Source organism: Acomys minous (genome assembly GCF_964271855.1).
Source record: "Acomys minous genome assembly, chromosome: 5".
NCBI classification, from domain to species: domain Eukaryota; kingdom Metazoa; phylum Chordata; class Mammalia; order Rodentia; family Muridae; genus Acomys; species Acomys minous.
The window spans coordinates 6,769,719-6,793,977 of record NC_140494.1 but is presented as its reverse complement, the minus strand read 5'-3'; the positions used below and the strand labels follow the sequence as shown (position 1 = coordinate 6,793,977).

The following is a 24,259-nucleotide window of genomic DNA, read 5'->3' as shown; positions in this document are numbered from 1 at the left end:
TGGCGTAAGGCCAGCTCCACAAGATAGAACCCATACTGGACACTGTTTGAATGACCAAGGACCTGTGACCTGAGCCTAGGTAGCCTAGGTATCTAGGGTAAAATCAATTATTAATTTATATGACTTAGTAATGTCAGACTCCTAATGACACTCTGATATACTCATAGATCAGTTCCTTATTCGACCATAATCAGAGATACTTCCTCCTGCAGCATATGGGAACAAATGAAGAGACCCAGCACTACATATTATGCAAAGAGCAAGAGACCTTGGAACACTCAGCCCTAAGTGGGATGTCCCCATTAAATCCCCACCTAAAGGCTCAGGGTTCCTTGTGGAAGAGAAGGCAGAAACAGTATAAGAGCCAGTAGGAATAGAGGGCACCAAGAAGACAAGGTCCTCTAAATCAACAAGATTGACATATATATGAAGTCATAGAGACTGGGGCAGCATGCACAGGGCCTCACAGGCCTGTGCCAGATGGGGGTCCTAGACATGACACGATCCCATCCCTAACACAGAAGCATCTCTAATGGATAGGCACTTGCAAATGAAATTATCATTTCCTCCAAGGGAATCTCACTGGAGAAACCAACTCGTAGCCCCTCCCTTCTCTCCCTCCTGTCCTACCCTCCCTCCCTCTTCCCTCATCCCTCCTACTTCTCAGTAAAAGGAAGCCTCCTCTCCCAACCCACCCCAGGACATCAAGTCACACCATCACTGAACACATCCTCTTTCTCTATGTCCTGGCTAGGCAGCTCTCCAGGGGGAAGTGATCAAATAGCAGGCCACAGAGTCCATGTCAGAGACAGTCCCTGCTCCCATTCATGTCTTACAGGAAACCTGTGCTGCCCATTGGCTAAATCTGTGTAGGAGGGTCTACCTGGGTCCAGTCCTTGCATGGTCCTTGGTTGATGCTTTAGTCTCAACGAGCCGCTCTGGGGTCTGGTTAGTTGGCTATGTTCTTTGTGTGGAGCTCTTGTCACTTCCAGGTTCTTCTACCTTTACCCCCACTTTCCCACAAGATTCCCTGTGCTTCGTCCAAATGTTTGCCTGTGAATCTCAACATCTTTTTTGATCCTCTGTTGGGTACAGCCTCTTAGAGGACAACTATACTAGGCTCCCATGCAAGCATAGCGTAGCATAGTTAATAGTGTCAGGGGTTGCCTCTCTCACCTAGTGTGCGTCTCAAGGTGGGCTAGGCATTGGTTGGACATTCCTTTAATCTCTGCTCTATTTTTATCCCTGCACGTGATGTAGGCGGGGTAAATTTTGATTTGTGGGTGGTTTGGAGTTCTCCTTCCTCCACTAGGTGTCCTGTCTAGTTAGAGGGTGTCCTCTTCAGCCTCCATGACCCCTGCTACTAAGAATGTCAGCTAGAGTCGCCCCACATCCTCCCAGAGTCCATGTCAGAGTAGGACATGTCCATGTAGGACAGAGACAGGAACTTATTCTGTCACAGTTCTCCTGCTTGCCAGAGACGCCCCTGCCTGCCCCTATGGATTTTCTTCTCTCCACAGGCCCTCTGTCCTCTTGCCCTGGCTGCCCAGGTCTGATTTCCACCCTCACTTCTCCCCACACTCCCTCTCCTAACCTGTTGCCTCTCTTTATCCACTTCCGCTGTCTATTCTATTTCCCCTGAGTGAGATTTAAGCATCCTTCTTTGGATCCTCCTTGGTACAGTTAATAGTGTCAAAGCAGGAATTTAAGTAGTGACATCATATCCAGTTAAAAGCAGAGAGAAAATAAACACCTGGGACTTCACTTGCTTACTTGTTTGCTCTCAGCTAGCTTTCTCTTTTCATATCTTAAAGGGAGCGTTCTGGGTCCCCTGCCTAAGGAGTGGCACCACCCACAATGGGCTCTGTCATCCTCTACCAATTGACAGTAAAGGGAATCTCTCACAGACGTGGCCACGGGCCAACCTGATCTACATATAATTCATTAAGACTCTCTTCCCAGATGATTCTAGGTCGCGTCAAGTTGACACAAGTTGGAACTAACTAGAAGGGCTTATATCCCATGAATCTACATCCAGTATTCTGAGGCCTTGCACAAAATGCAGTTTTACTGCTGGGCAGCCCGGTAGACATCAAACTTTTCAGTTACAAGTGAGGAAACAGTGACTTTTAAAAATAAAAATAGTACCTTTCTTGAGGGTTCATGAGGATAGGCTTAGGTGCAATAGCGTGGGCTACTCTTAAGAATGAAGAGGGACCCACCAGGCAAAATGACCCCTACTTCCGCTCACACAAAAGGGAAGAAGGAATTACAAATTTGCTTTTTGAAATAAAGTTGAAAAACACTGTTTCTGTGGCACCATCAGGTTTTAGGTTCTCTGTGTTTTGGCAGACACCTGGATGCCAAACCTTTGACACAGGAGGAGACACCACACACTTCCTTACCAAAGGGGGTAGTGGTGGTGTTTAGATGTTGTTGGCATAGACATGGCTATGGTCTGAATTTAATATTCACGTGTGCTTGTTAAAATACAATTAGTTTGAAAGCATGTTCTCAAGGGGTTGTCAGTGTCCTTATGTGAGGTCCTGGGACTCCCAAGTCTTCTTTAATCCAACCAAGGGTTGACTAGGGGACAGCGCTGAGATTTTATATTCTCATAAGACAGACAGGAACAAGGTCTGGACAATCACTAGTGTGGTATTCAATCCTCATCCCCATTGCTGTTGTGTAGAAAGTAATGACCCCTGCCCATACCAAAGACATACAACCCACGAGCCAAAGAATCTGCCTAATGCGAGCTGTGATCAGTGACAGCGGTTCCTGTATAGGTCACCAGAGACATACAAAATACTGCAGTTAGATGTCAGTACTAGACTCTCGGAGATAAGACAACACGGAACGTCCAGGTGTAGTCGCATGCACCCGAGTGGAGGATCTCATTTGCTAATGACTGTGTCATGCACTTTCTATGTATGATGCCACTTAATTATCATGCCTTTATGTTGGTGCAGTTTAATAGCTAACTAACTTATATATAGTGACAAATTTAATAAATGATAAGGAGTTGTAAATATAGAAAAAAATAAGTGTTTATGGTAGTGGGGCTGAGGCGGAGTCAGGGTCTGCTAAATGAGATGCAGCCGGCAGTAGAGGCCTTTGTGGATAGTCTAAGCAGCAGGCCACCCAACCCCAGGTCTACCCACACTGCCTGCCGGCTTCACCTGAGCTTCTTGCATCAGGAGCAAATGACTCCCTGTAGCAAATCTCTTTTGTGGACCTAGACCAAGGAGATTCCTTCACTTCTTTTTGGAAGTCAGACTGTGAGAGAAGTGAATACTCCACACGCATGCACACGTAGGTTCAGCTGCATATATATGTGAAGACACACTTCTGAACACACGTGCGCACACACACACACACACACACACGCACACACTCACTCATACACACACACTCACATACTCACACACGCACGCGTGCACACACACACACACACACACACACACACACACACACACAGTCTTAAAAGTTTTTAAATAAGAAAAATAAAAACACTATTTTTCTGATAGAGCCTCAGCTTAATAATTTTTCTTCTCTTAAGTACAGGTAGATTTTACTTTAAAATCATATAGAAAATTCAGGAAAGGTAGAGAGTAGTATGGGGATAAAACACAATTCGCCTCAGCCTGGTGGTTAACGAAGCCAACTCATGGCTATTAATTATACTAATTTGTCAAATCTTACATGTTATTCAAGCACTTCGGTGAAGTAGGTTTTTTTAAAATGTGAAGGGAATTTTAATTCATGAGCCATGAGCATCTCATTTCAGAGAATAGAAGCCATAAGGACCACCTGACATAAATTACATTATTCTCTGTGCTTAGCTCTCTCTAACAACTTGGTAGTGGCCACAGCCATAGAGGTACTTCCCTCTCTCATCCCTAGATCTTTATGTTTTTCTGAGAACTGGTCCTCTGTTCTAGGCAGGATTCTCCCTGCTCTGACTCCGTTGTCATGCTTGCGGAGGTGGATCGGTGCTGATGCCCTTGGTTGTCTCTTTCTGTTGGGCAGACACGGCGGCGAGCGGCTCTGTCTTCAGTACTCTATGTGGAAAGGATAGTCCTTGTGCTTTTCAGTTCTGAGCAAGAGAACCACAAATGAGAAAAAGAAACAAGGAAAAGGTACTTTTGGGGTTGTGAGACAGGGTTTCTCTGTGCGTGCTCTGGCTGTCCTGGAACTGGCTCTGCAGACCAGGCTGGCCTCGAACTCACAGATCGACCTGTCTTTGCCTCCTGGGTGCTCTACCACCACCCAGTGCAACAGGTGTTTTGTTCATTTTTTGTTGTTTGTTTTTGTTAGTTTGTTTTTTTGTTTTGGTTTCAGTTTTTTGATACAGGGTTTCTCTTGTAGCCCTGGCTGTCCCAGGCTGCCCTTGAACTTACAGAGATCCACCTGCCTCTGCCTCTCGAGTGCTGGGATTAAAGGCATGCACCACAGGTATTTTTAAAGGAAATCTTTTCAGTGGCAGAGCGGTGCTTTTCTATCTCTAGTATATAAACTAGCCACTGTCTCCATTCACTGGCTCAACCTTAAACAGGAAAGAGTTGCAGTATGGTTTAATTAAGCTTGAAACATAAAAGTAAACAGCAGCTCCCGAACCAGTCATCAAGGAAGTGGGGGAGATGGACTTACGTAGGGAATGTGGCCAAACGGAGGTTCTTGTTCAGGCTGAGTAGCTCCTCCATATCTTTTTCTGTTAATTCAAAATCAAATACCTGGAACCAAAGCATAGAAAATTCACGGTAAGCCCCATTTAACTGGCATCTGTCTTCCCTAGACACCAAGATGTGAAAGAAGTTCTTCATGAGACACTTAGAACTTCCCAAAACACACGTTGATTTTCATCACTTGACTGACACTGGCATAGCCTCACTTACATTAAGAAACCTTGGGAAGATGAGCTATATATTGTTTTCATATTGTGTGTGTGTGTGGGGGGGGGCGGCGAGGAACCCAGGGGAGGATGTAGAAACACAGAGCACTTTCTCCACTGGTCTACCTCTTTCTTGTAAAAGGAAAAATCCTTCTTCCACCCTATCAACCAGGAACCCAGCTGGTGCGGACTCTACCGCTATTATAATCACACAAGAGCTTTCTAAGGAACTTCATTTTCAAATACTACGCCTAACTCTCCTACCCCTTCCCTCTCCAACACACCTGAGGACCTAACGCACTCTGATCAACACCGCCAAAACCAGTATCTCACAGTGGCCATGACCCACCGTGGCCGAAGGTCGAACTCCAAGGAGAATGAACAGGAAAACTCCCAGTGGCTTTACCACGCCCAAAGTGGGGAAAGCTCTGGGACTGCAACCCCTACCTTGGGAAGATGACTGTCCTCAGGTCTGGCCAAAAGAGCCACCCAGTATCCAAGGGAATTGAAGAGAGGTGGCCTCAATGCTGGATTCATTTAGACCCGTGGGCAGAATAAACAGTATTAGAATAGATACCCAAACCAAGGCTGGTGTCTCTGTGATACAGCCATACTGACTGGGTACTCTCAGCTGTCACAGAGAGTCTACGGTCTACGGCTTGTACTGAAAGACTTTGGCCAGCTCAGAGGAGAAGCCCATAGCCTGCTGTCCTTGATACTTTTCCTCAGGTTAGGCTCACACAGCCGCCTCCTGCTTTTCCAGAGCTAACTCGCACTTTCTGGAGCCTCTCATAAACTGACCTAGTTCTCTGTCCTCAATACAGTCCCCATTTCTGCTATGATTCTTGGTTGAATTTTAAAAGATTATCTTCAAAAAGGCTGCTCTCCCTCCATATTTTGTACATGCTGTAGCTACATAAGACGTCTAGTTCATTAGTTTTCACTGATTCTTAAATGTCAGTAGGCAGAAGTTGAGGAACGTAACATCCAGAGCTGCTGCCCTCAAAAGATCAGTGGACACACCCTACAGGGCCCAGACTGCCTAGATGGTTGCCAACCCTGTATTCCTTCCTCCTGAGCACACACTGGGCATCTCTAGCTTCTGTTGAGGGTTAGTGTGGCAGTCAACATCCAGCCCTCGGGAAGTTGATGGAGAGGGGACAGGAAGGAGTAAGAGCTTGTCCTGACTCACTAGGTGAAGGGCTGATGACCAACACAGTTTACAGAGGAATACACCTCTGCCAGGTGAAGGCCATAGAGATCTGTGGCGTTGTTTGTTCATTATGAAAATTACTCAGTGCTCCTTACGTCATGATCAGGAAATGCCCACCTGGATATTCTCCCTAATCCGACTTGGGGTGACAGATTTGGGAATCACTATCAAGTTCCTTTGGATCTGAAATCGGATCAAAATCTGTAGGAAAGAAAGTTTCACACAGCAATAAACAGATGGAACCAAAGCTAAGGCATTGCAATATTTCATTTCCATTATATAGGGAGAGCTTAAAAGTCTCTTTCATCTCAAAGTCCTTTAGGGATGAAACTGAATTGCTCTGTCAGTATATCAGTAATCAAGGCCATTGGCCTAAGGCGGAGATCAGAGGACCCACCCACACCTTTACTGGGGTCCTTCAGTATGTACCCAGTTCCCGCAGATGACCAGGGCATTAGGAAAAAGCTGACTTTAATGCTTCGTCTCTCACACTGGTTGTCCAGGTAGTTGGTGGGGCAGAGGAAGTGACAGTGGAGGGCATCCTAAGTGCCGATTGGATGCAAACATGGAAACAACCAACTTATGGGGAGTTCTGGTGACTCAACTTGTGCAGGGTGGACTGACCCCTTCCTAGAAACTGACAAAGCTCGGGGCTGTGGGGAAAGGTCGTGGAGAAGTGTGATCCTGGCACGTGACGGCTCTTCCCACATACCTGAGCAGAAGACTTCCCGTGCTTCTTCGCTATCTTCTGAACGACAAAATTATCCATCAACTCAACACCGTTTCTAGAGAGGCACAGCAAAGCGTGTGGACTTGAGACATTAGTCAACACAAGTGCTAAAAAATAACTTTTCTCTATAATTAAAAACTTACTATTTTTAAATTTTATTTCACTTATTTTGTTTGCTTGGTTTTTTAGGGCAACTCACTACATATCCCTAGCTAGGCTCAAATTCAGTCCTCTTGGCTCTGTCTCCTGAGTGCTGAGATTACTGGCAGATTTCAACAGGCTTGGGTAAGGTTTACTATTTTCTTACAGTAACAACTTTTAGTAAAAGAGATTTGTTTGTTGTTTGTTTTTTGAGTTTTATTTTTATGGAAATAATTTATTTCACATGTGCTAGTCTCAATTCTGAATGCCTGGAACATCTCTTTAAAATTCTCACTTAAATGTTGTATTCCATACAAATTGCATAAACAAACAAACAAACAAACAAACAGAATTTCCATACAGGAACACTGCTGCCCCTACTATTTTAAAAAATGTGAAAAATACCTCAAAATTCAAAGCAATAGATCCCTTTCTATAATATGAACATCTAACAATTTTTTCCTTCTTCCACCTAAGTCACTTGAAACAGTCATGAGATACAGTATGTGGTATGGTGGAAAACATTTCTGGACTGGATTGTAACAACCGAGGATGACTCGTCAGACTGCCCATTAGGTTTCCATGAAGGCCTACCAAATGCAATGCCTACATTACGTCATACATCTTTAGCAGAAGTTAACTTTATCATCAGTCTTCTTAGTTATAGCAAGTATATAATACAGTAGCTATATGCTGCTTTTCCAAAACAAGTTTGGAAAAGGATCTTACATAGGGGAAAAGGAACATGTTGTTAAGCTGCACATCAACCAAGATAGCGGTGTACTGGAAGAATTCATGTCTATTGTCTCTTCCAGCACATGCAGCTCATGAGAAGGCCTGTATTAGCCTTATACCAGGAGAAGCCTATGGAAGCCGTTCAGATTTGCCACAACAGGGAGGAAGGCACAGGACAAGAGGAGGAAAGGGAGTGCCCACTGTCCTGTGTTGGAGTCTAGAAGCTGCTGGCAAGAAACAAACACCAACAAAAAGAGAACGCTGAAGTGAGCTTCTTAGGATGCCGTGCTGAGGAGAAAGCCTTCAAACAATCCCCCAGTCACTAGAACACTCTTCTTTACAAATCACACCACCTCCTCAGCTTTGCCCTTGACCTCAGTTGGGGCTGGCTTGTTCTCACAGATCTTCAGCTGCTCTTTGTGTGTTTTTTTCATGTTCTTTTCTACTCGTTGCCAGTAACTTTGATGTACCCAGTATGGTCTGCCAGGTGAAGGAGAAAGAATCCACCTGCTACAGCTGTCACAGCAAATTTCCCAACTGCCAGGAACATGAAATTGGTGCACCATCCAGGAACACCTCTAGTGAGCAGCTGGGTTGCTACTCTACACTTCGCCACTGCTGGCCCTGATTCCTGCCCAAACAGCTGACACCATCCTGGATGCTCCCTGATTCCTGCCCCAACATCTAACGCCACCCTGCTTGCTCTTTACTTATTTCTGCAAGATCAAGCGCCTCAAATTTTCCGTTGAAGTTGCCTTGGCTTGTTTTGGCCATTTCGGGGAACTAGTATCAGTACAAGAGATTTTTGAGACTATGACAGTAACCGTCAAGAATCTACCCAGGCAAGGATAAAAGTAAGCCATTTTATTTTAGCCATGACTACAATTAGCTGTTTTATTTTATTTTAGTCAGGGTGTCATGTTTGGCTTTGAGCTTGCTATGTAGGCTGAGAATGACTTGGAACTTCTGATCTCTCTCCCTTCTCTCCAAAGTGCTGGGGTTACAGGTGCACTGAACACGGCATCAGAAGCCGGAGCAAGCGAAGCCTAGGGGAGCATCTAGTGTCGGCCCACATGTGGATTAGCAGTCTCTGATGAGTCCTTACCTTGAGCCACCAAGAGGACGGTATGCAGTCACAGACACATCTCTTTCATGGCAAAACTCAATCAGATTCTTCTGATTAAGGTATGGATGGCATTCAATCTACAAACAGAATCACAGTGCACCAAAATTATTCAGGCCAACTGCATGCTAGGAAAGCACTGAAGAGGCGACATCCTTAACAACGTCAGCATCAACAGATAGGTACAAGGGCCCTCTTATGCCCTGGCTGTCTCCACCTACGAATGAGTAGGTTGGTCTCTGCCAGCTCCGTGATGCCAGGTGCTCGAAATGGCCGAGTCACTGGACTCTCAGACATCCCAACATCGTCTGCTCAGCAAGGCTTTCTTCCATCACGCAGGAAAAAGCAGGACAAGTCTGAATCCACCCCCACTTTCTCCCTCCCTAGTTTCCACTACAGAACTTAGATTACCCAACACATTTCATTTGCTTATTGGCTATCTTTTGTCACCAGAACTGGAGTTTCAAACACAAGCCTGGAGAGCAGTGCTTCTGCCTTCTCCATTTTCTCATGCACAATTCCAGGTTACAAACAGACTTATTTAGAGGGAGTTGAGGAGAATTACAGCCTGTGGCTTAGCGCTTAGGACCGTGCCACATGCCGCAAGCTCAAATTCCAGGGAGGTGTCTCTTGAAAGTGTGTTCATGTCCCCTGCAGCATGGACTTGTCACAGGAAATTACCTAATTTCGCCCATTCAACAAATATTTATTGAAAAACTTCACATGCCCAAGCTGGTTTCAGTTTTGGGCTACACCTACAACCGAATTCAGACAAAAATCTCTCTGGTCAGTAAACTTGAATCTTGGTGACAATAGCCTGCAAACATGCAAAGTGTGCGAGGCTTGAGGGTCTGCATGTGCTGCAGCAGGACAGGAAGGGCAGGCAGGAGGGGAAGACTCATTTCTGCACCCTGCCAGCATAGGTAAGGACAGCGTTACCCGCTACCCTTCTGGTGGCAATGTGTACGGGCTGGGAGAGTGAAAGGGAGCGGTTGCTTTCCTTAGTTGGGGTGAGAGGTCTATGAGAAGCCTGGTTTTCTGAACACACTTGGTCATCTGCCTCCAAAAACTTAACAAGAATCGAGATCCATGTCATACCTACCCACTGCATCACCTAACCATAGGAGCTGTAAAGAAACACCCCCATCCCACCCCACAACTGGCAAAGAGACACCTTGGTGGTGTACATCAGCCAGGAGCAGAGTAGATGGCAGTCTTTTGTTCATCCTAGTTTGATGCCTGGCTCAGTGGCCAAAGCTGTCTTATGCCTAGGACTCATAAAAATCAAACCAAATCAAATAAAATCAGATCTGGGCAGCATAATATGGGAGGAGGAAGAGAGACAGAGACCTGTGGACTGCCATGCCACCCACAGACCTGCCCTCCATCTCACGGCACAGGTGGTTCACAGACACCCACTTGATGCCTCCCCATGCAAGATGGCACCCAGTGGCCACCACCATGTGGCCAGCCTGCGGTGTGAGATATCACAGTGTGCACATATGTAGTGGTCAGATGGAAGAGAAAGAGAGGTGGAGCAGCTTGAGCCTTACGGAGAGAGACGAAACTGGAGACTAAGGAGCAGCTGGTTGTGAGTGGCCAGCTGCAACCCCTGGGGCCATGGTGAGGTCTCAGCTCAAGCTGACACCGTGGGCCATGTCTGAGTCCATGGCTACGCACCACCAGGGGTCAGTGTCAATGTCAGCTGTTCACATCACCACTAGAGAACATGGGGTGTCCCTGGTTGGGGCAGCTGCAGGGACCAGTGGACCAGTAGATGTCCTGGTGCTGTGCATAACTGATTCTACCCCTCACTGGATGGTGCACTCTGGAGAGCTGTCCCCTCGCTCACCTGGAGAGTGGGCCCTGCAGGCCTCTCCCAGGCAGAACAGTGGGGCTGGCCCTGGTGGTGGGAGTGAGGGCGCCCAGGGGGGGTAAGTGTGACAGACTGACCCTGCAACTCACCTGCTGTGGGGTGGCACGAGCATAGAAGTGACGCCCTCCCAACCTCCCTTGCCTCTCACTACCTTCCACAGCTGCAAGAATTAGCCCTGGGGTCATGACAGTGGGTGAGCTGGCCATTCCCCTCATGAGCTGCTGCACTTGGGAGGGCAGGCCCTGCTTCTTGCTTGGACAACACAGCAGAGCTGACCCTAGTTGAGAGACCACAGGTGAGCTGGCCCTGAGTGCTACAGCATGGGAGAGCTGGCTGTGTCACTCATCTGACATGAGGTGGCCCAGGTCAGGGGTGGGAAGGAAGATGTCCTGTCCCCTTGTCCCTTGATACCTGACGCAATCGAGAGAGCTGACCACTGGGCCATGAGAGTGGATGAGCTGGCCCTGCCTCTTGCGGATGGTGACACTGGGTGGCCTAGCTGGAGCAGTGCTGGAGAGCTTGCCCTGGTGGTACAGATAAGGGAGAGCCAATGTGCTGACCTGGTCAGCCACCATCCAGGCACAGATCTAAGTCTCCGAGTTGCCCCCCTCCCTTAAATCTCTATCATCTGTGAATGGCTAAGATTCGGGAAAGGGCTCCAGGCCTGCTGTTCCCAAGCTGCAGGATCTCCATGACACAGAGCAACAACAGGATAACTGGGAGGGGTCCCAAAGAGGATCCAAGTGTTGATGGTGGCACAGAAGTTAGACCTTTCAAACTAAACCGATGACTCGTTGCAATGAACATGTGAAAGTGAAGATGGGTGGACAGAGCGATACACTATGGGATACGCTTTAATATACTGCACCTTCCGGGATGGGATGTTTTCTATGCTTTGCTTTTGCTGTTGTTGTTGTTGTTGGTCGTGGTGGTGGTGGTAGTTGTGGAAGTGTGTGTGTGTGTGTGTGTGTGTGTGTGTGTGTGTGTGTTAATTTTGGGAGAATGCTGTGAGGGCAAGAAGCAGACATGAAGTGCTAGAGAGCTGAGGGAACTGGGGTGTATGCTGTAAAACTCACAAAAACTCAAAAGGTTTTTTTTTTTAAGTAGTAGTTGTTCTGACAGGACCAACTTCCATGCACTCAGTTCTGTGATGGAGGCACAGAAGATGTTGACAGAGATGGGTTACCTGAATGAGCTCGCCCTGACTCATCATCTACTTGCAGAGCAGTGAGGGAGAAACTGCTGAGTCTGCTGGGTCTCATTCCAAACATGGTGGACTGTACTCAGGGTCAGAGCTGTTGACTTGATTTCCTAATCAGCCAGAGACTTCACAACTGAAGCTTCTCAAGGTCTTGGAGACAGATGTCTCAGACTTAGTCTTGGTTCAAAGACCCTTTTTTGATGTATTTCCCAGAAAAAAAAAATAAGAAAGACTCTTGCCCACTACACCAGTCATCGGCCTGTTACCTCATTACAACTTATACTGGCACACACACGTTGTATGCCTCATCCACCTCCACGTGGCGGGAAATCACCCACACTGAGTAAGACTTCGGACTACCCACCAGCTCACCTGGTTGGTTAGTGGCCTGAATCTCAATCCAGGCTTATTTAAAAGTCTCTCGAGCTGTTCATGGTTAAAGTTTGACACCCCAATGTGCTTCACCAGACCCTCAATCACCAGGTCCTCCATGGCCTGAAAGGGAAAGAAATGTGCTGAGTATTCAAGTTCCCTAGTCCCCTGACAAGCCATGCCCCTTAGTGGCCTGTCACAGACTTCTGGCACTTTCAACACATTTTACTTGAAGTTACAAAACCATGTGGTCAATATTATCTACACCAGGGCTGTCTTAAAAGTTACATGAAAGGATACACACAAAGCATTTAGCTCAGGCTAGATCTCAGCAGGGGTACCAGAGCTCACAGTGGGAGTGGCCTATTTTCTATTCCTACTTTGTCAGCTTTGTTGACTTCAGGAGACTCTCAAGGCCACCACCTTCCTGCTCTCTCTTGCTCCCTTTGCCTCAAACGTTCACCATTCTTCATCTGGTCCCTGAACACTGACTTGTCACTTTGTCATCTTCCCTCTAACTTTTTCCTTTTCCTATCTTCCCAATGTGTGCTTCAAAATATTGCCAACATTATGTTTGGTAACAATTAAAAGGGAACCTGCAGGAGCTAGGTAAGGACAATGTTGGTGACCACCCTAGGCTGATGGGAACATGGGTTTTTAACCTTCTTTTCTTATACTCTGAATTTCCTGGAAAGAAAAAAACCTGGTACTTTCAATTTTTAAAAAGAAACAGTTGAGGGGAAAAGAGAGATCTGTATTATTCTCTACACTAAAATAAATTAATGAGAAATTCATTTGAGTTCATCTTGAGTTTTTCAAGTACTCATCCATAATTCATACTGTGTGTTAGCTTCTTTTCCTGTTGTTTTGACAAGATTCTCAAAAAAGCAATGTAAGGAAGGGCTTATTTTTGGCTCACAGTTAAAGTGGCAATGCGTCATGGTAAGTTGAGTCTGGGTCACAGGAGTGCTGAAGGCCTTAGTCACATTTCATCCACAGTTAGGAAACAGGGGGGTGAACACGGGTGCCTGAGCCCCTTTTTCATTTGTTCTAAGACCTGAGTCCATGGAATGATGCTACTGGCATCTAGGGTAAATCTTTTGTATCTTTATTTCATCCATTCTAGGAACGTCTTCAGAGACATGCCCAGAGGCCGATTCTTATCTAGATGACTCGAGATCGTGTTGTGTTGACAATCAACATTTAACCACCATGTCCTGTCAACCACGTATCTGAAATACTTCCTGATGTATTTTAACACAGAAGCTCAAGGTCTCGTGCAGCTTTCATTTTGGTTACTGTGGGAATGGTGACGTGTCAAGTTGGCGTGGCTCCACTTACCTCCCAAGTGTCTAGGAAGCTGGTGTTACTGGGTATGACCCTGCCATTGCAATCCAGTGGTACATCTTTTTCCCCGGGCTGTGAGAATCAGAAGGAAGGGAGCTTAATGGGGCTTGTGGCTTCCTCCATCAGGAGACTACACAGGGAGAGGATGCAGTGAATTCGCATCTAAGCCTTGACCCTGCCACTGAAGCTTACTGTAGTGGCTGTGACACTTCCCCTCTCCAGGCCTCAGTTGCCACCTTAGACCGAGTGCTAAGGGAGGGCGAGGCCAGCAAAATCTCACCATGAAGTATGAGAAAAGCTTGAGCCCCCGCCCGGTTCAGATTTCTAAAGGCGAGGAACAAGGAGGCTTCCTCCATGTCCTAATATGATTGACTTTCTCCCAACAACATCATTGGGCTCCTCCCTCTTTTCTCTAAGACTTCTCGTCAAGATGAGTGACTATCATGAGAGAGTACAAAGGATGGAGGGTAGAGAAAGACACCCTGAGAGGTAAATGTCTAGTCGTTCTTCTGAGCAGTGACAAAGGGTTGATGCCTTTCTTGTGACCAATTATACCTTCCTGGTAACAAGCATCAGAAAATATACATCTAGTAATTTCCAAGCATTCCAAATGTTGGAAATTCTAGCCTAATTTGCATTTCCGTTAAGTTTTCTATGATGCTTCCGAGCCCTCTCCCATGCTGACATTTCTGTGCATCTTTTCAGGGACCTAGGCACAAACTGAGTGGCACCTTGAAGCCCATGGGCCAGTGTATGAGGTAGAGGTCCAGGTAATCCAAGTTCAAGGCCTTCAGGGTGTTGGTGCATGCTGTTTTCACCAAAGACTTCTTGTGGTAGGTGCACCACAACTGCAGAAGAGAAGGGAGACAATTGTCACAAGGCCACAATCTAAAACTACCGAGTCACACACTCCTTGGTCCCTCCCACAAACCTGCTTCTGACAATAACCCAAGGCAGGTTCTGAAGGAAGTAGTAAGTAGTATTGCCCTTAGGAAAGGATTATTGGGTTTTCCACAGAAGTACCCTCCTGGGGTACAACGTAGAAAGGAATTGGGAGGGAGCCCTATGTGTGTTAAACTAGGTGAGCTCAAATTGTCTTGTATTTATTATCTTATATTTATGCAGACACATTTCCTTCCATAATGAATAGAAAAAACCGTAATTGTTTTTACGTCATTATTCCCCTCGCTATCTGTTTACTAATGGCCACAGAAGCTAACATGAAGGCTCCAACGAAGCAAGTGTAAATGAAAATTAAGCAGGTGAGTGTATCCAAGACAAGAAAACAACCAGCAGCCCAAGATGGAGGCGGGCTGGCTTATCAGTGTATCATTGAATCTTCAGCTAGCCTAGCAGCCAGGGAGCCCCAGGGATCACCCTGTCTCCATGCCCCCTCCCGCGTTCCGGGTCACAGGAAGTACAAACTATGCCTATCTTCTTAACCTGGGCACTGAGGACTGGAGCTCTGCTCCTCATGCTTGCGGAGCCAGAGCTTGTTTTCTCATTTGTATTAACATACCGCAGCTGCCTCGTTCACAGGAGAAGGCAACTGCCAGACCTGGAAGGAACCGTTGTTCCCAACTCTCTAAGTTTCAAGGAAAAGTCATATGTGTGTGACTGTGGTGACGTGACCCCTGTCCCTTTCTCCAGGGTCCCTCTGCCTCCCAGAGACTCCTGCTGTGTTCATGCACGCCTTAGGTTTGTTTTATTTGCTTCCTGTTTGTAAAGCTATCGTGACTGCATCGGTTTCTTAGTACTGAGTTTGGAATTCTGGCGTGTCCCTGGAGATGGGGTTCACAGGGCTAGAACTTTATTCTGTTCACCACAGACGCAAGGGTGTCAACCGAGATTTGTGCTCGCCCACGTATTGTTGATTGGTGCTGACTTTGCCTATCCATCTGAATGGCCAATTTAAGAGGGGGGGGGAGGAATTAAGCCAATCAACACATAATGTAACTTCTCATGCTCAGGAGCTGGAGAAGAACCAACTACAAACCAGAGCCCCCAATTCCTACAAGGAAATTGAAACATCCTTTAGGCTAGATGATTCTAGCTTTCCTAGTACCCAATACTACAGGGGCTGACCCTCTGCTGTACCTGGCAACCAGGAAGCCTTGCCTTACCTTACTGACGATAAACAGTTCCTCTCTCTTCACCTCACCCTCCTTGATCTTGGCATTGATCCCCATTCCAACCTCACTTTCGTTTTGGTACAAGTAAGCACAATCGAAGTGCCGGTACCCCAGGCTGATGGCCACCTTCACCGCTTCAGTCACTTCTCCCGGAGGGGCCTGCAATGCGATCAAACACGAGGAGCCCCTCCTCCCTCAGGGGAGCCCAGCTCCTCCCGCCTCCCCTGGGAAGGCAGAACCAAGCAGTACATAAACAGTCCTAGTGCCGGCCAGACCCGAAGTCAGGGGACGCCCAAGTCAGAGTGAGATTAATATCCTGTCCTAGCTCCTTGGCCCATCTGGGGAAAGACCGCAGGTGTTTCCAGCTCCTGCAGAGGACTGAACTGTGTGTCTCGCTTTCTGGGTGATCACAGAACACGTGACAGCAGCTGGGGCATGAAGCCTTTTGAGGACTAACAGTCTGGGGTGCTTGAATCCACTCTAAGGGTAACAGGTAATTATTCCCACAAAAGAGACCCATCAGATACCTATATGCCACGTATGAGAAAAGTTTATTGATGCACAGCCTACATTTCCAGCAAGTCTGAAAACTGTAGTCCAGGCTAGCCTTGAGCCTGAACTCTTCCTTGTTTTGTCCTAAAGTTTCCTTGGCTATTATATCAAAGCAAGACCACCAGTCAATGTCGCGTTTTGCTACGGTTTTCCATTACCTTCCACGTTGTTTGAAATTCATATACCTGGTTTTCAGGAGGTAGAATTAAGTGTTTTCACTGTGTTGGGAATGTAATGCTTTCCCCTCTTGTTTTTATTTATTTATTATTTTATTGATGTTCCTTCCATGTCAGCTTTCACTATGTGGCACCAAAGAGCACTCAAATTATCAAATTGCCTAAAAATCCCACTCTTTACAAAAATTTCCAGAAAAGCGTTTATTTTAAAACGTCTTGCTAAACATTTTTTTCATAAAATATATATTGATCACACCCCCCAATTCATTCAAGATCCTCCCCACCTACTCATTCACGTTTTATTTAAAAAAGTATTTTTACTAACATCTACTATCTACTGCGCAAGTAATGTAACTACTAGCAAATATCTCTCTTGCCATTAAGCGGAAGCCAGAAACTTACATTAGCGTATTTATTTTTCTTTTCTTTTGGTTTATTTTAGCGTGCAAATTAGCACGCTTCCTTGTGGCCTTTTCATACAGACTTGGTTTGGGTGTGGGAAGAGCATAAGTGCTACATGGCACAAATGGTTTTTTGGAGGCTGGGGGTCGCACAAGCCTGGGTTCAAGATCACTTTGCTTTATATAAAGTTAGCCTAACTGCTTTTTCAACCTGGCAAGGAGCCGGTGTTTAGATCTAATAAAAGCGGCTTCTTGCGAGGGAGCCCGAACTCTCCTCTTTATCTCTCTTCAGGCAGGACCTTGATCAGAGCCCGGGTCAGGAAGGAGTCATTGCTTGACTATGACCGTTCCTGAGCAAGTATTCATGAGGCGCGATCCCCCTTAGCCCGACCGCAGACCGGAGAGCCTCCTTACCTTCCAGGTGCCCAGGCCCACTGTAGGGATGTTATACATGGCTCCCCTCGGCCCACAGGCTCAGCTACAAACTTGCACTGGAGGTGCCAGGCAGCGGCCAAAGGCGCCCAGCTTGTCAGACAGTCCAGTCGGCGTAATGCCGTGATTGGCTGAAGTTCTAGCATTCTAATTGGCTGACGGGGTCGGAAGGTTCTCTGATTGGCTGGTAGGCTGGGCGACTGGGTTTGGTTGCGCATTTCACCCCTCCTAAAGCCTCTCGGATCCCAGGAGTCCTGTCTCCTAGCAACCTGACTAAATCCCAGATCCAGTTCTCAGTGCTTTGGGGGAATAGGTTAGGGTGCAGGCTTATTTCTTGGACGTCAGATGTCTTAGACTGATGTTTGTTCCTATTATACTGGAAAATAATCGGTTTGAGTATATTAACTATCTTGCAACCTTGCAATGGCTACTTCGAGAAGGGCTTGTTATGTTGATTCTTTAAAAATATTAATAAATTAAAATAACACCTGTGAACAAGGAAACTTTTGTTTCTGTCTTCTCGTTCTGTAAATACTTTATTTTCTCCCTTATCTTATTTGTCTTAGCTGGTTTTTCCGATGTTGAAAAACAGAAGTGAGAAAGTCATTGCCATGTCCCTAATAATGGAAAATATGATAGGAATATAATTCTCTCAGGATGTGTCTAGTGGAATTAGAAAGCCAGGATTGAAAGTTAAGAATCTGTGGAACATTATTGACACTATGCTTCTAATGGCCTTGACAAAATACATTTGTATTCTGTGGTGAAACTTGTCACTCAAAGTATGTGTGGGTCTTGTGACAGCATCCAGCTACTAATACTCTAACGTGTGGAGGTTCTTATCTGTATTGACCTTATTCCCAAGTGCTGTCTTCTGTGGCATGTGATAATTGTGACTGTTGTCTGGATGATTTGCTTACTGCACGATACATTGCTACGTAACAGGTGGTTAGCAGTCTTACATGGGCATAGCTGCAGAGTAGCATGTTTGGGAGATGAGATTGGAAAAACTCAAATGTAAATACAGTACAGCCTGCAGTAGAAAAGTTGCAAAGGATAAAATTAGGGTAGAATTAAAGTCAGTGAAACTGGAAATGATAATTAGCATAAAATTTAGAGACAGGCAGTATTGATGGATGGAAGCAGCGATGAAACTGTTTGATGTAAAGATCTTCCATATATCAAGGGGGAAAGGAGAAAAGTAGATTTTACATGCGTTTCTGAATGGAAGAGATTGCTCAGAGATTTAGAGTACTGGTTGCTCAAACATTAGGATTGGAGTTAGGATAGTGATGCAGGCATGCCCGTGAATCCTACCCAGGACTGTAGTAACACTTAATAACAAAGGAGGCTGTGAACTTGAAAGAGAGCAAGGGTTATCTGGGCAGGCTTTGAAAGAGGAAAAAGAAGGGAGAATTGTAATTATAATTGTGAAAAAAAGATTGGCCTTCCCATAAGATATCCCTCAGAGGTATGTCCGGTGGACCATCTCCCAGGAGAGTCTAGATGTCCCTCAATAGATGGTAATCCTAAAATCACAAGCTGAATCAGTTAGAAGGAACCAGAAAAGCAGAGGAGGAAGGTAAATGGCTATTTTGAAACTATCAACATTATTAAAATAATTACAAAATTGAGGACTTACTATATTATAATGCTAAAAATTTGTACCCTTTATCTTGCTTATTAATAATTTATCAGAATTCAACAATGTTACATTGTAACTAGGATCAGCAAATTAAGACAACTATTGTTTTCTTTGACTTTTGCTATATTAAATCTCAGATATGTTCGTTTGAGCGTCATACGCTCAAGGCAGACATTCTGTGGGTGTAAAAACTGTATATCTTCTTTGTTTCTCTTTATTTATTTGCATTTTGTAAAATTTGCAAAGTTAAGCCATTAAATGCAAGGCAACTTTTGTGTAGTTTTTGATCATAAAAATATTTCTGTGCAAATTAACATGGAAGTATCCATTTGCATGAGAATGTGTTTTCAGATGTCAATTATTAGCACTATCTGTGATAGGCTTTTTATTATTCATAGCTACACTTACAGTTGTAGTCCATGAATCTACAGAAATATTTTCATCATTTTACAAAAGTGTAGTTTGACCTAGTGATGTCTTCTTTTTTAATGGTCATGCCAAATTTCTTAGCTATTAATTTAGGAAAATAACATAAATGCTCCAGATGTAAATCCTTGAGAAAGTACCACTATACTTTACAAGAAACTTGAAACCTCAGATTTCGACGAGACTCACAGCCAAGCATTAGGCGGAGCTCAGGAAGTTCTGTGGAAGAATGGGAGGGAAGGATAGAAGGACCCAGAGGGGACAAGAAGGCTACAAGAAGACCAACAGCATCCACTAACCTAGACACATGGGGGCTTACAGAGGTGGAAGCACCAACAAAGAGCATGCGTGGACTAGACCTAGACCCCCTACACATATGTAACCAATGGGCAGTTTGATCTTCATGGGGATCCCCTAGTAAGTTGAGCAGGTGCTGTCTATGACATGGACTCTGTTACCTGCTTTCAATCACTGCCTTGCCTGGCCTCAGTGTATGAGAAGCTCAGTCCTGACTTGATGTCCTGAGGTGGGTTGGTATGTGTGTGTGTGTGGCTCCCCTTTGATGAGGACAACGGGAGGGGAGACAAGGAGAGGAGGGTGAGAGCGAGAGAGCAGAAGGAGAGATGGGAGGGGGATACAATGGGGATGCAAAGTGAATTTATAAATAAAAATAATAAATAAATAAATAAATAAATAAATAAAAGCCAACATAAAAAAAGAAAAAAAAGGAAACTCAGATTTCAAGGAGGTTGGTAATGTTAAAACCGTGAAAACCTTGACCATGTACTCATGACAGGAGGAGACAAATATACATACATACCTGCATACACATGATGCACATGCATTCACGCATACATGTGCATCATGCATATGTACATGTGTATATAGACAAATATTTTCTCAATTACCTATTCAATAGACATAGCATACTTTGGTCTATGCAAGCAACTTAACAATGGGAAATGTGGCAGGAAGACCTAAGGTAACTATGAAACATTTGGATGCTGATAGATTAATTTTATACATGCATTTTAATAAACAGCATTTTAGAAACCATATTTTATTCTTGATTATTTTTAGATGACAGTGAGAAAATTTACCGAACACAAGTCACAAGTTGATAGTACCTGAAGTACTTTGGAAATATTTTATAATGATATAAAAAGTGCAAGCCAATGTAAAGTAGATACAATGCCATCACACTGAGGTGGCAAATAGTTCTGAGGGGTCCACCCAGCTCTCCGGACTTAAGCTTCTTGGGCCTCTTAGGAAAGGGGATGTGGAATAGCAGGCTCGAAAGCTTTGGCAGCTCCACCTGCTGGTGGCTTCATGCAGTCAGTCCCCTGTGGCTTCAGGTCGCCCATATGGACACAGGCAGAGAAGAAATCAAGAGTGGGAGCCCAGCACAGTGTGATCTGTACCGTATCTCAGCTGCTTTCTGCTACACTGACTAACGAAGTGTTCAAAATTGGGAATGTTGAGATTTCACAGGCCGTTAGTGTGGGAATAATCAGACACGCCGAGAAGGCTCCCACCAACAGTGCTTACAAAATAGATGACATGACTGCTGTGGCCATGGATGTTCGCCAGTGGGTTGACACAGACGATGCCAGTGGTGAAAACACTGTGGTTCCTCCAGAAACATACGTGAAAGTGGCTGGCCACCTCAGGTCTTTTCAGATAAAAAAGAGCTGGGTAGCCTTTAAGACGATTCCCCTGGAAGATATGAGTGAGTTCACGGCACATATTCTGCAAGTGGTCAATTCACACAAATTCAGCTACCAGGTCTCTTTGGGAGGCTATCTTCAGGCGTGAGCCAGGAAGCTTCAGTGGGAATAACTTCATGCCAGTGAACGGCCTCACTGTGGTCCAAAACCAGGTGCTGAATTTGATCAATGCTTGCTCAAGACCAGACGGACTGAACTTCCGGGATCTCTGGAGCCAGCTCCAGCACATGCCTGTAGCTTCAGTCAAGCAAATAGTGGATTTTCTGTGTAACGAAGGGCATGTTTATTCTACTGTGAATGATCATCACTTTAAGTCCACAAAAGCACACTAACGAGCTCATTAGGGACCTGAAGTATTTGCAGCTGGACCTGTTTTCATCCTCTGGTCTCCAGCTCTGCAGGTTTTGGTCAGTAGCTTCTAGGACAGAAGTTTCATGGAGAAGATCTCAGCTGAAGTCCTCTGAAAACTTCCCGCCTTGCTTTCTTCTTTGTGGTTTAGAGGTTCCGGAGGAGACAGCTGAGAGGGAAGTAAACCAGGGTGGGACTTCTTGCTAGTCAGGACTGATGGATGGAATTGAAAGAGAGAGAGAGAGTGTGTGTAGGGGCAAAATTAATGCTATATCCTATATGTAATTTATATTCTGCATTTAATACCATGTTCTGTATGAGAACTTGCCTCCAGGTGACCCCACTCCTTCCTGCCCTCTGGAATGATGGCACACTGCCATAAACTGGGCCTGCCAGCACTCTCCAGAAACTCCAGAGCAATTAGATACAATTAACGCCCAATGATCCTTTGAAATAAAACAACTTCCCTGGAGATTCAATCTCCTGGACCCAACCTGCCTGAAGGTCTGCATTCCTGAGACTCACGACCCCCACTTATGTTTTTTTCCTTACTTCCCTGTGACGCCAACCCCTAATTACAGTTGTTCCTTATTAACCCATTATGCTTGAAGTTCTGGTATCATTCTCCTATCCTGCTGCGTCAGGAAGGATTGTGATGCAAAGCTCTGAGCCCATAATACATGACCCTGTGTGTGTTGCATCGGTATTGAGTCCTGGTGGTCTTTTTGGGGGCTCTCGTGATCTGGGTAATCTCAGCATAACAAGAGCAGGGCAGAACTACATCATACTTTGCAGTTTCTGTTCTTAAAAGGCTTCTTGTTGAGAGGATGAGCAATACTAGGGCAAAAAACAAACAAACAAACAAACACCCACTATCTTCTACCTGTTTTGTTTCCCACTCTGGATGTGTCAGCTGCTTTCACAATCGCACTTTTCCTTCCTCTTGTCTTGCCTGCTGTGGCTGAAACTAGGTTGAAGTGAGCCTGAGGTTCTGGCACACCGACCAAACAGGGCAGAGAGGAAGGAATGGCACTACATTGTTTGTAATATAAATGTCCATGTGTTTAATAAAACAGTTCAACTGTATATTTATTTTAAAAAGTGCAAAAATAAATTTAAAAAACATTTAAAAAGAGGCATGCAGATCTACAGAGCAAGTTCCAGGAAGCCAAAGCTACACAGAGAAACCCTGTCTCTAAAAACAAAAACTAAATAAAACAACAACAAAAAGGAATCGAGGACAAATAAGTTGGTTCTTCCTGCCCTCTGGTGGCCATTCCTGAAAATGCTTTTTTAGATATCAAATATCAGTATTGTCTGTGATAGGCTTTTTATTACTCATAGCCACAGTTAAAGGTGATATAGGTGTGTATGTGTGTGTGTGTGTGTGTGTGTGTGTGTGTGTATACATGTAAATACATATATACATGATATATACATATAACACATGTATAGGGTGTATATATATATATAACAATACATGCATATGTGTAAATGCACACATGTATAAATATACATGTGTTGACAGACATATGTGTGTATATGTGTTTAATTGGAATTACCTTACTACCTTACATAGGATACAATGTTTCTCCCAGATACTCTAGTTGCCAAATAAAATGCTCACTGCCAGGTGTGCCATACCTTTCCTTGGGTTGTTGATTTGGAGGCCCCAAGACCTTCAGAACATTCCAGACCATTGCCACTGATCTTGGGTGCACACCAGAACTTGATGGTGTGATTGCAATGTTGAAGACTCCACATATCCTCGTCACCGTATACAGAAAAACCAAGCTGGTACTTCCTAGGGAGCTTCTGTGCTGTCTAGCTTTCCTATAGTATCAGAAGGTACTGTGTGGGCTGTTGTGGAACAGTCATCAACAGTTTAGCTATAAACCTTATTAAGAAAATAATGTGCTGCATGGCAAGATCTGCCTGTGGACACGTGCAAACATTTAGGGGTAACCAACTACTTTTTGATTGGATATGATGTCCACCCATATGGTGAAATGCACTCCTGGGACTGCAAATCCCGACAAGAACTCATGGTTGTGGAGCTCACAAGCCTCAAGGGGTAATCTACTATTAATATCATTTATGACGTAGTATCAAACTACCTCTGAATTTTTATCTATATGCCACTGATTAGCACAGCTCTCACATCTTATCAGAGACATGTCTTTGTGCAGTAGAGGGCAATTAACACAGAAACTCATAACTGCTCAGTGTATAGAGAAGAAGTGTTTGTGGAGTGCTCATCTCTAGATGAGATAACATCACACCCTTCCTCGCAAGACTTAGGGGTCACTTCAGGTCGGGTAGAAAGATTGTAAGAGTCAGGAGTTGAAAAAAACTGAAGCTAAACAATGGATTTTTTTTCTTTCTTTCTTTCTTTCTTTTCTTTTCTTTTTTTTTTCTTTTTTTTTTAGCCTGTGATAGTATCATGAGTTTACAGCAGGTGTAGCTGCCTGCACCAAACCTAAACAAGAGCAAGCCAATCAGAGGATCAGTTTGCAAGGCAGGGGAGTCTTGAGTCCCCACCCCTAGCTGATGATCTAATGCCAGGGATAGCTTCTGGAGGAAGGGTAGTTAGTTTTTTAGAGTATATAGTCTCTGGCGTGTCAGCCATACTCTCTATACATATGGGCAGCATAAATTAGACTTTATTGGTCTGTGTGTGTGTGTGTGTGTGTGTGTGTGTGTGTGTGTGTGTGTGAGAGAGAGAGAGAGAGAGAGAGAGAGAGAGAGAGAGAGAGAGAGAGAGAGAGAGAGAATCAGCTATAATGAT

General features: G+C 44.9%; 1 protein-coding gene and 2 pseudogenes across 3 annotated transcripts; 1 reads left to right on the top strand and 2 right to left on the bottom strand.

Moving 5' to 3' along the window:
- Positions 1–2,136: 2,136 nt before the first annotated feature.
- AKR1E2 (aldo-keto reductase family 1 member E2) lies at positions 2,137–17,445 on the bottom strand. The gene is made up of 10 exons (XM_084782415.1): positions 17,308–17,445; positions 15,756–15,923; positions 14,364–14,480; positions 13,627–13,704; positions 12,286–12,408; positions 8,819–8,916; positions 6,820–6,892; positions 6,225–6,308; positions 4,654–4,736; positions 2,137–4,099 (listed from the first exon to the last, which is right to left on the bottom strand). The coding sequence occupies exons 1-10, from the start codon at positions 17,344–17,346 to the stop codon at positions 4,057–4,059; spliced, it is 906 nt and encodes a 301-aa protein (XP_084638541.1). The 5' UTR covers positions 17,347–17,445; the 3' UTR covers positions 2,137–4,056.
- LOC311597885 (FUN14 domain-containing protein 2-like) lies at positions 7,838–8,487 on the bottom strand (annotated as a pseudogene). Its single transcript has one exon. The product of its transcript is annotated as an FUN14 domain-containing protein 2-like (transcript).
- A 3,015-nt stretch (positions 17,446–20,460) lies between the features above and the next one.
- Positions 20,461–21,680, top strand: LOC311597216 (replication protein A 32 kDa subunit-like; annotated as a pseudogene). The gene has a single exon. The product of its transcript is annotated as a replication protein A 32 kDa subunit-like (transcript).
- The last annotated feature ends 2,579 nt before the right edge of the window (positions 21,681–24,259 follow it).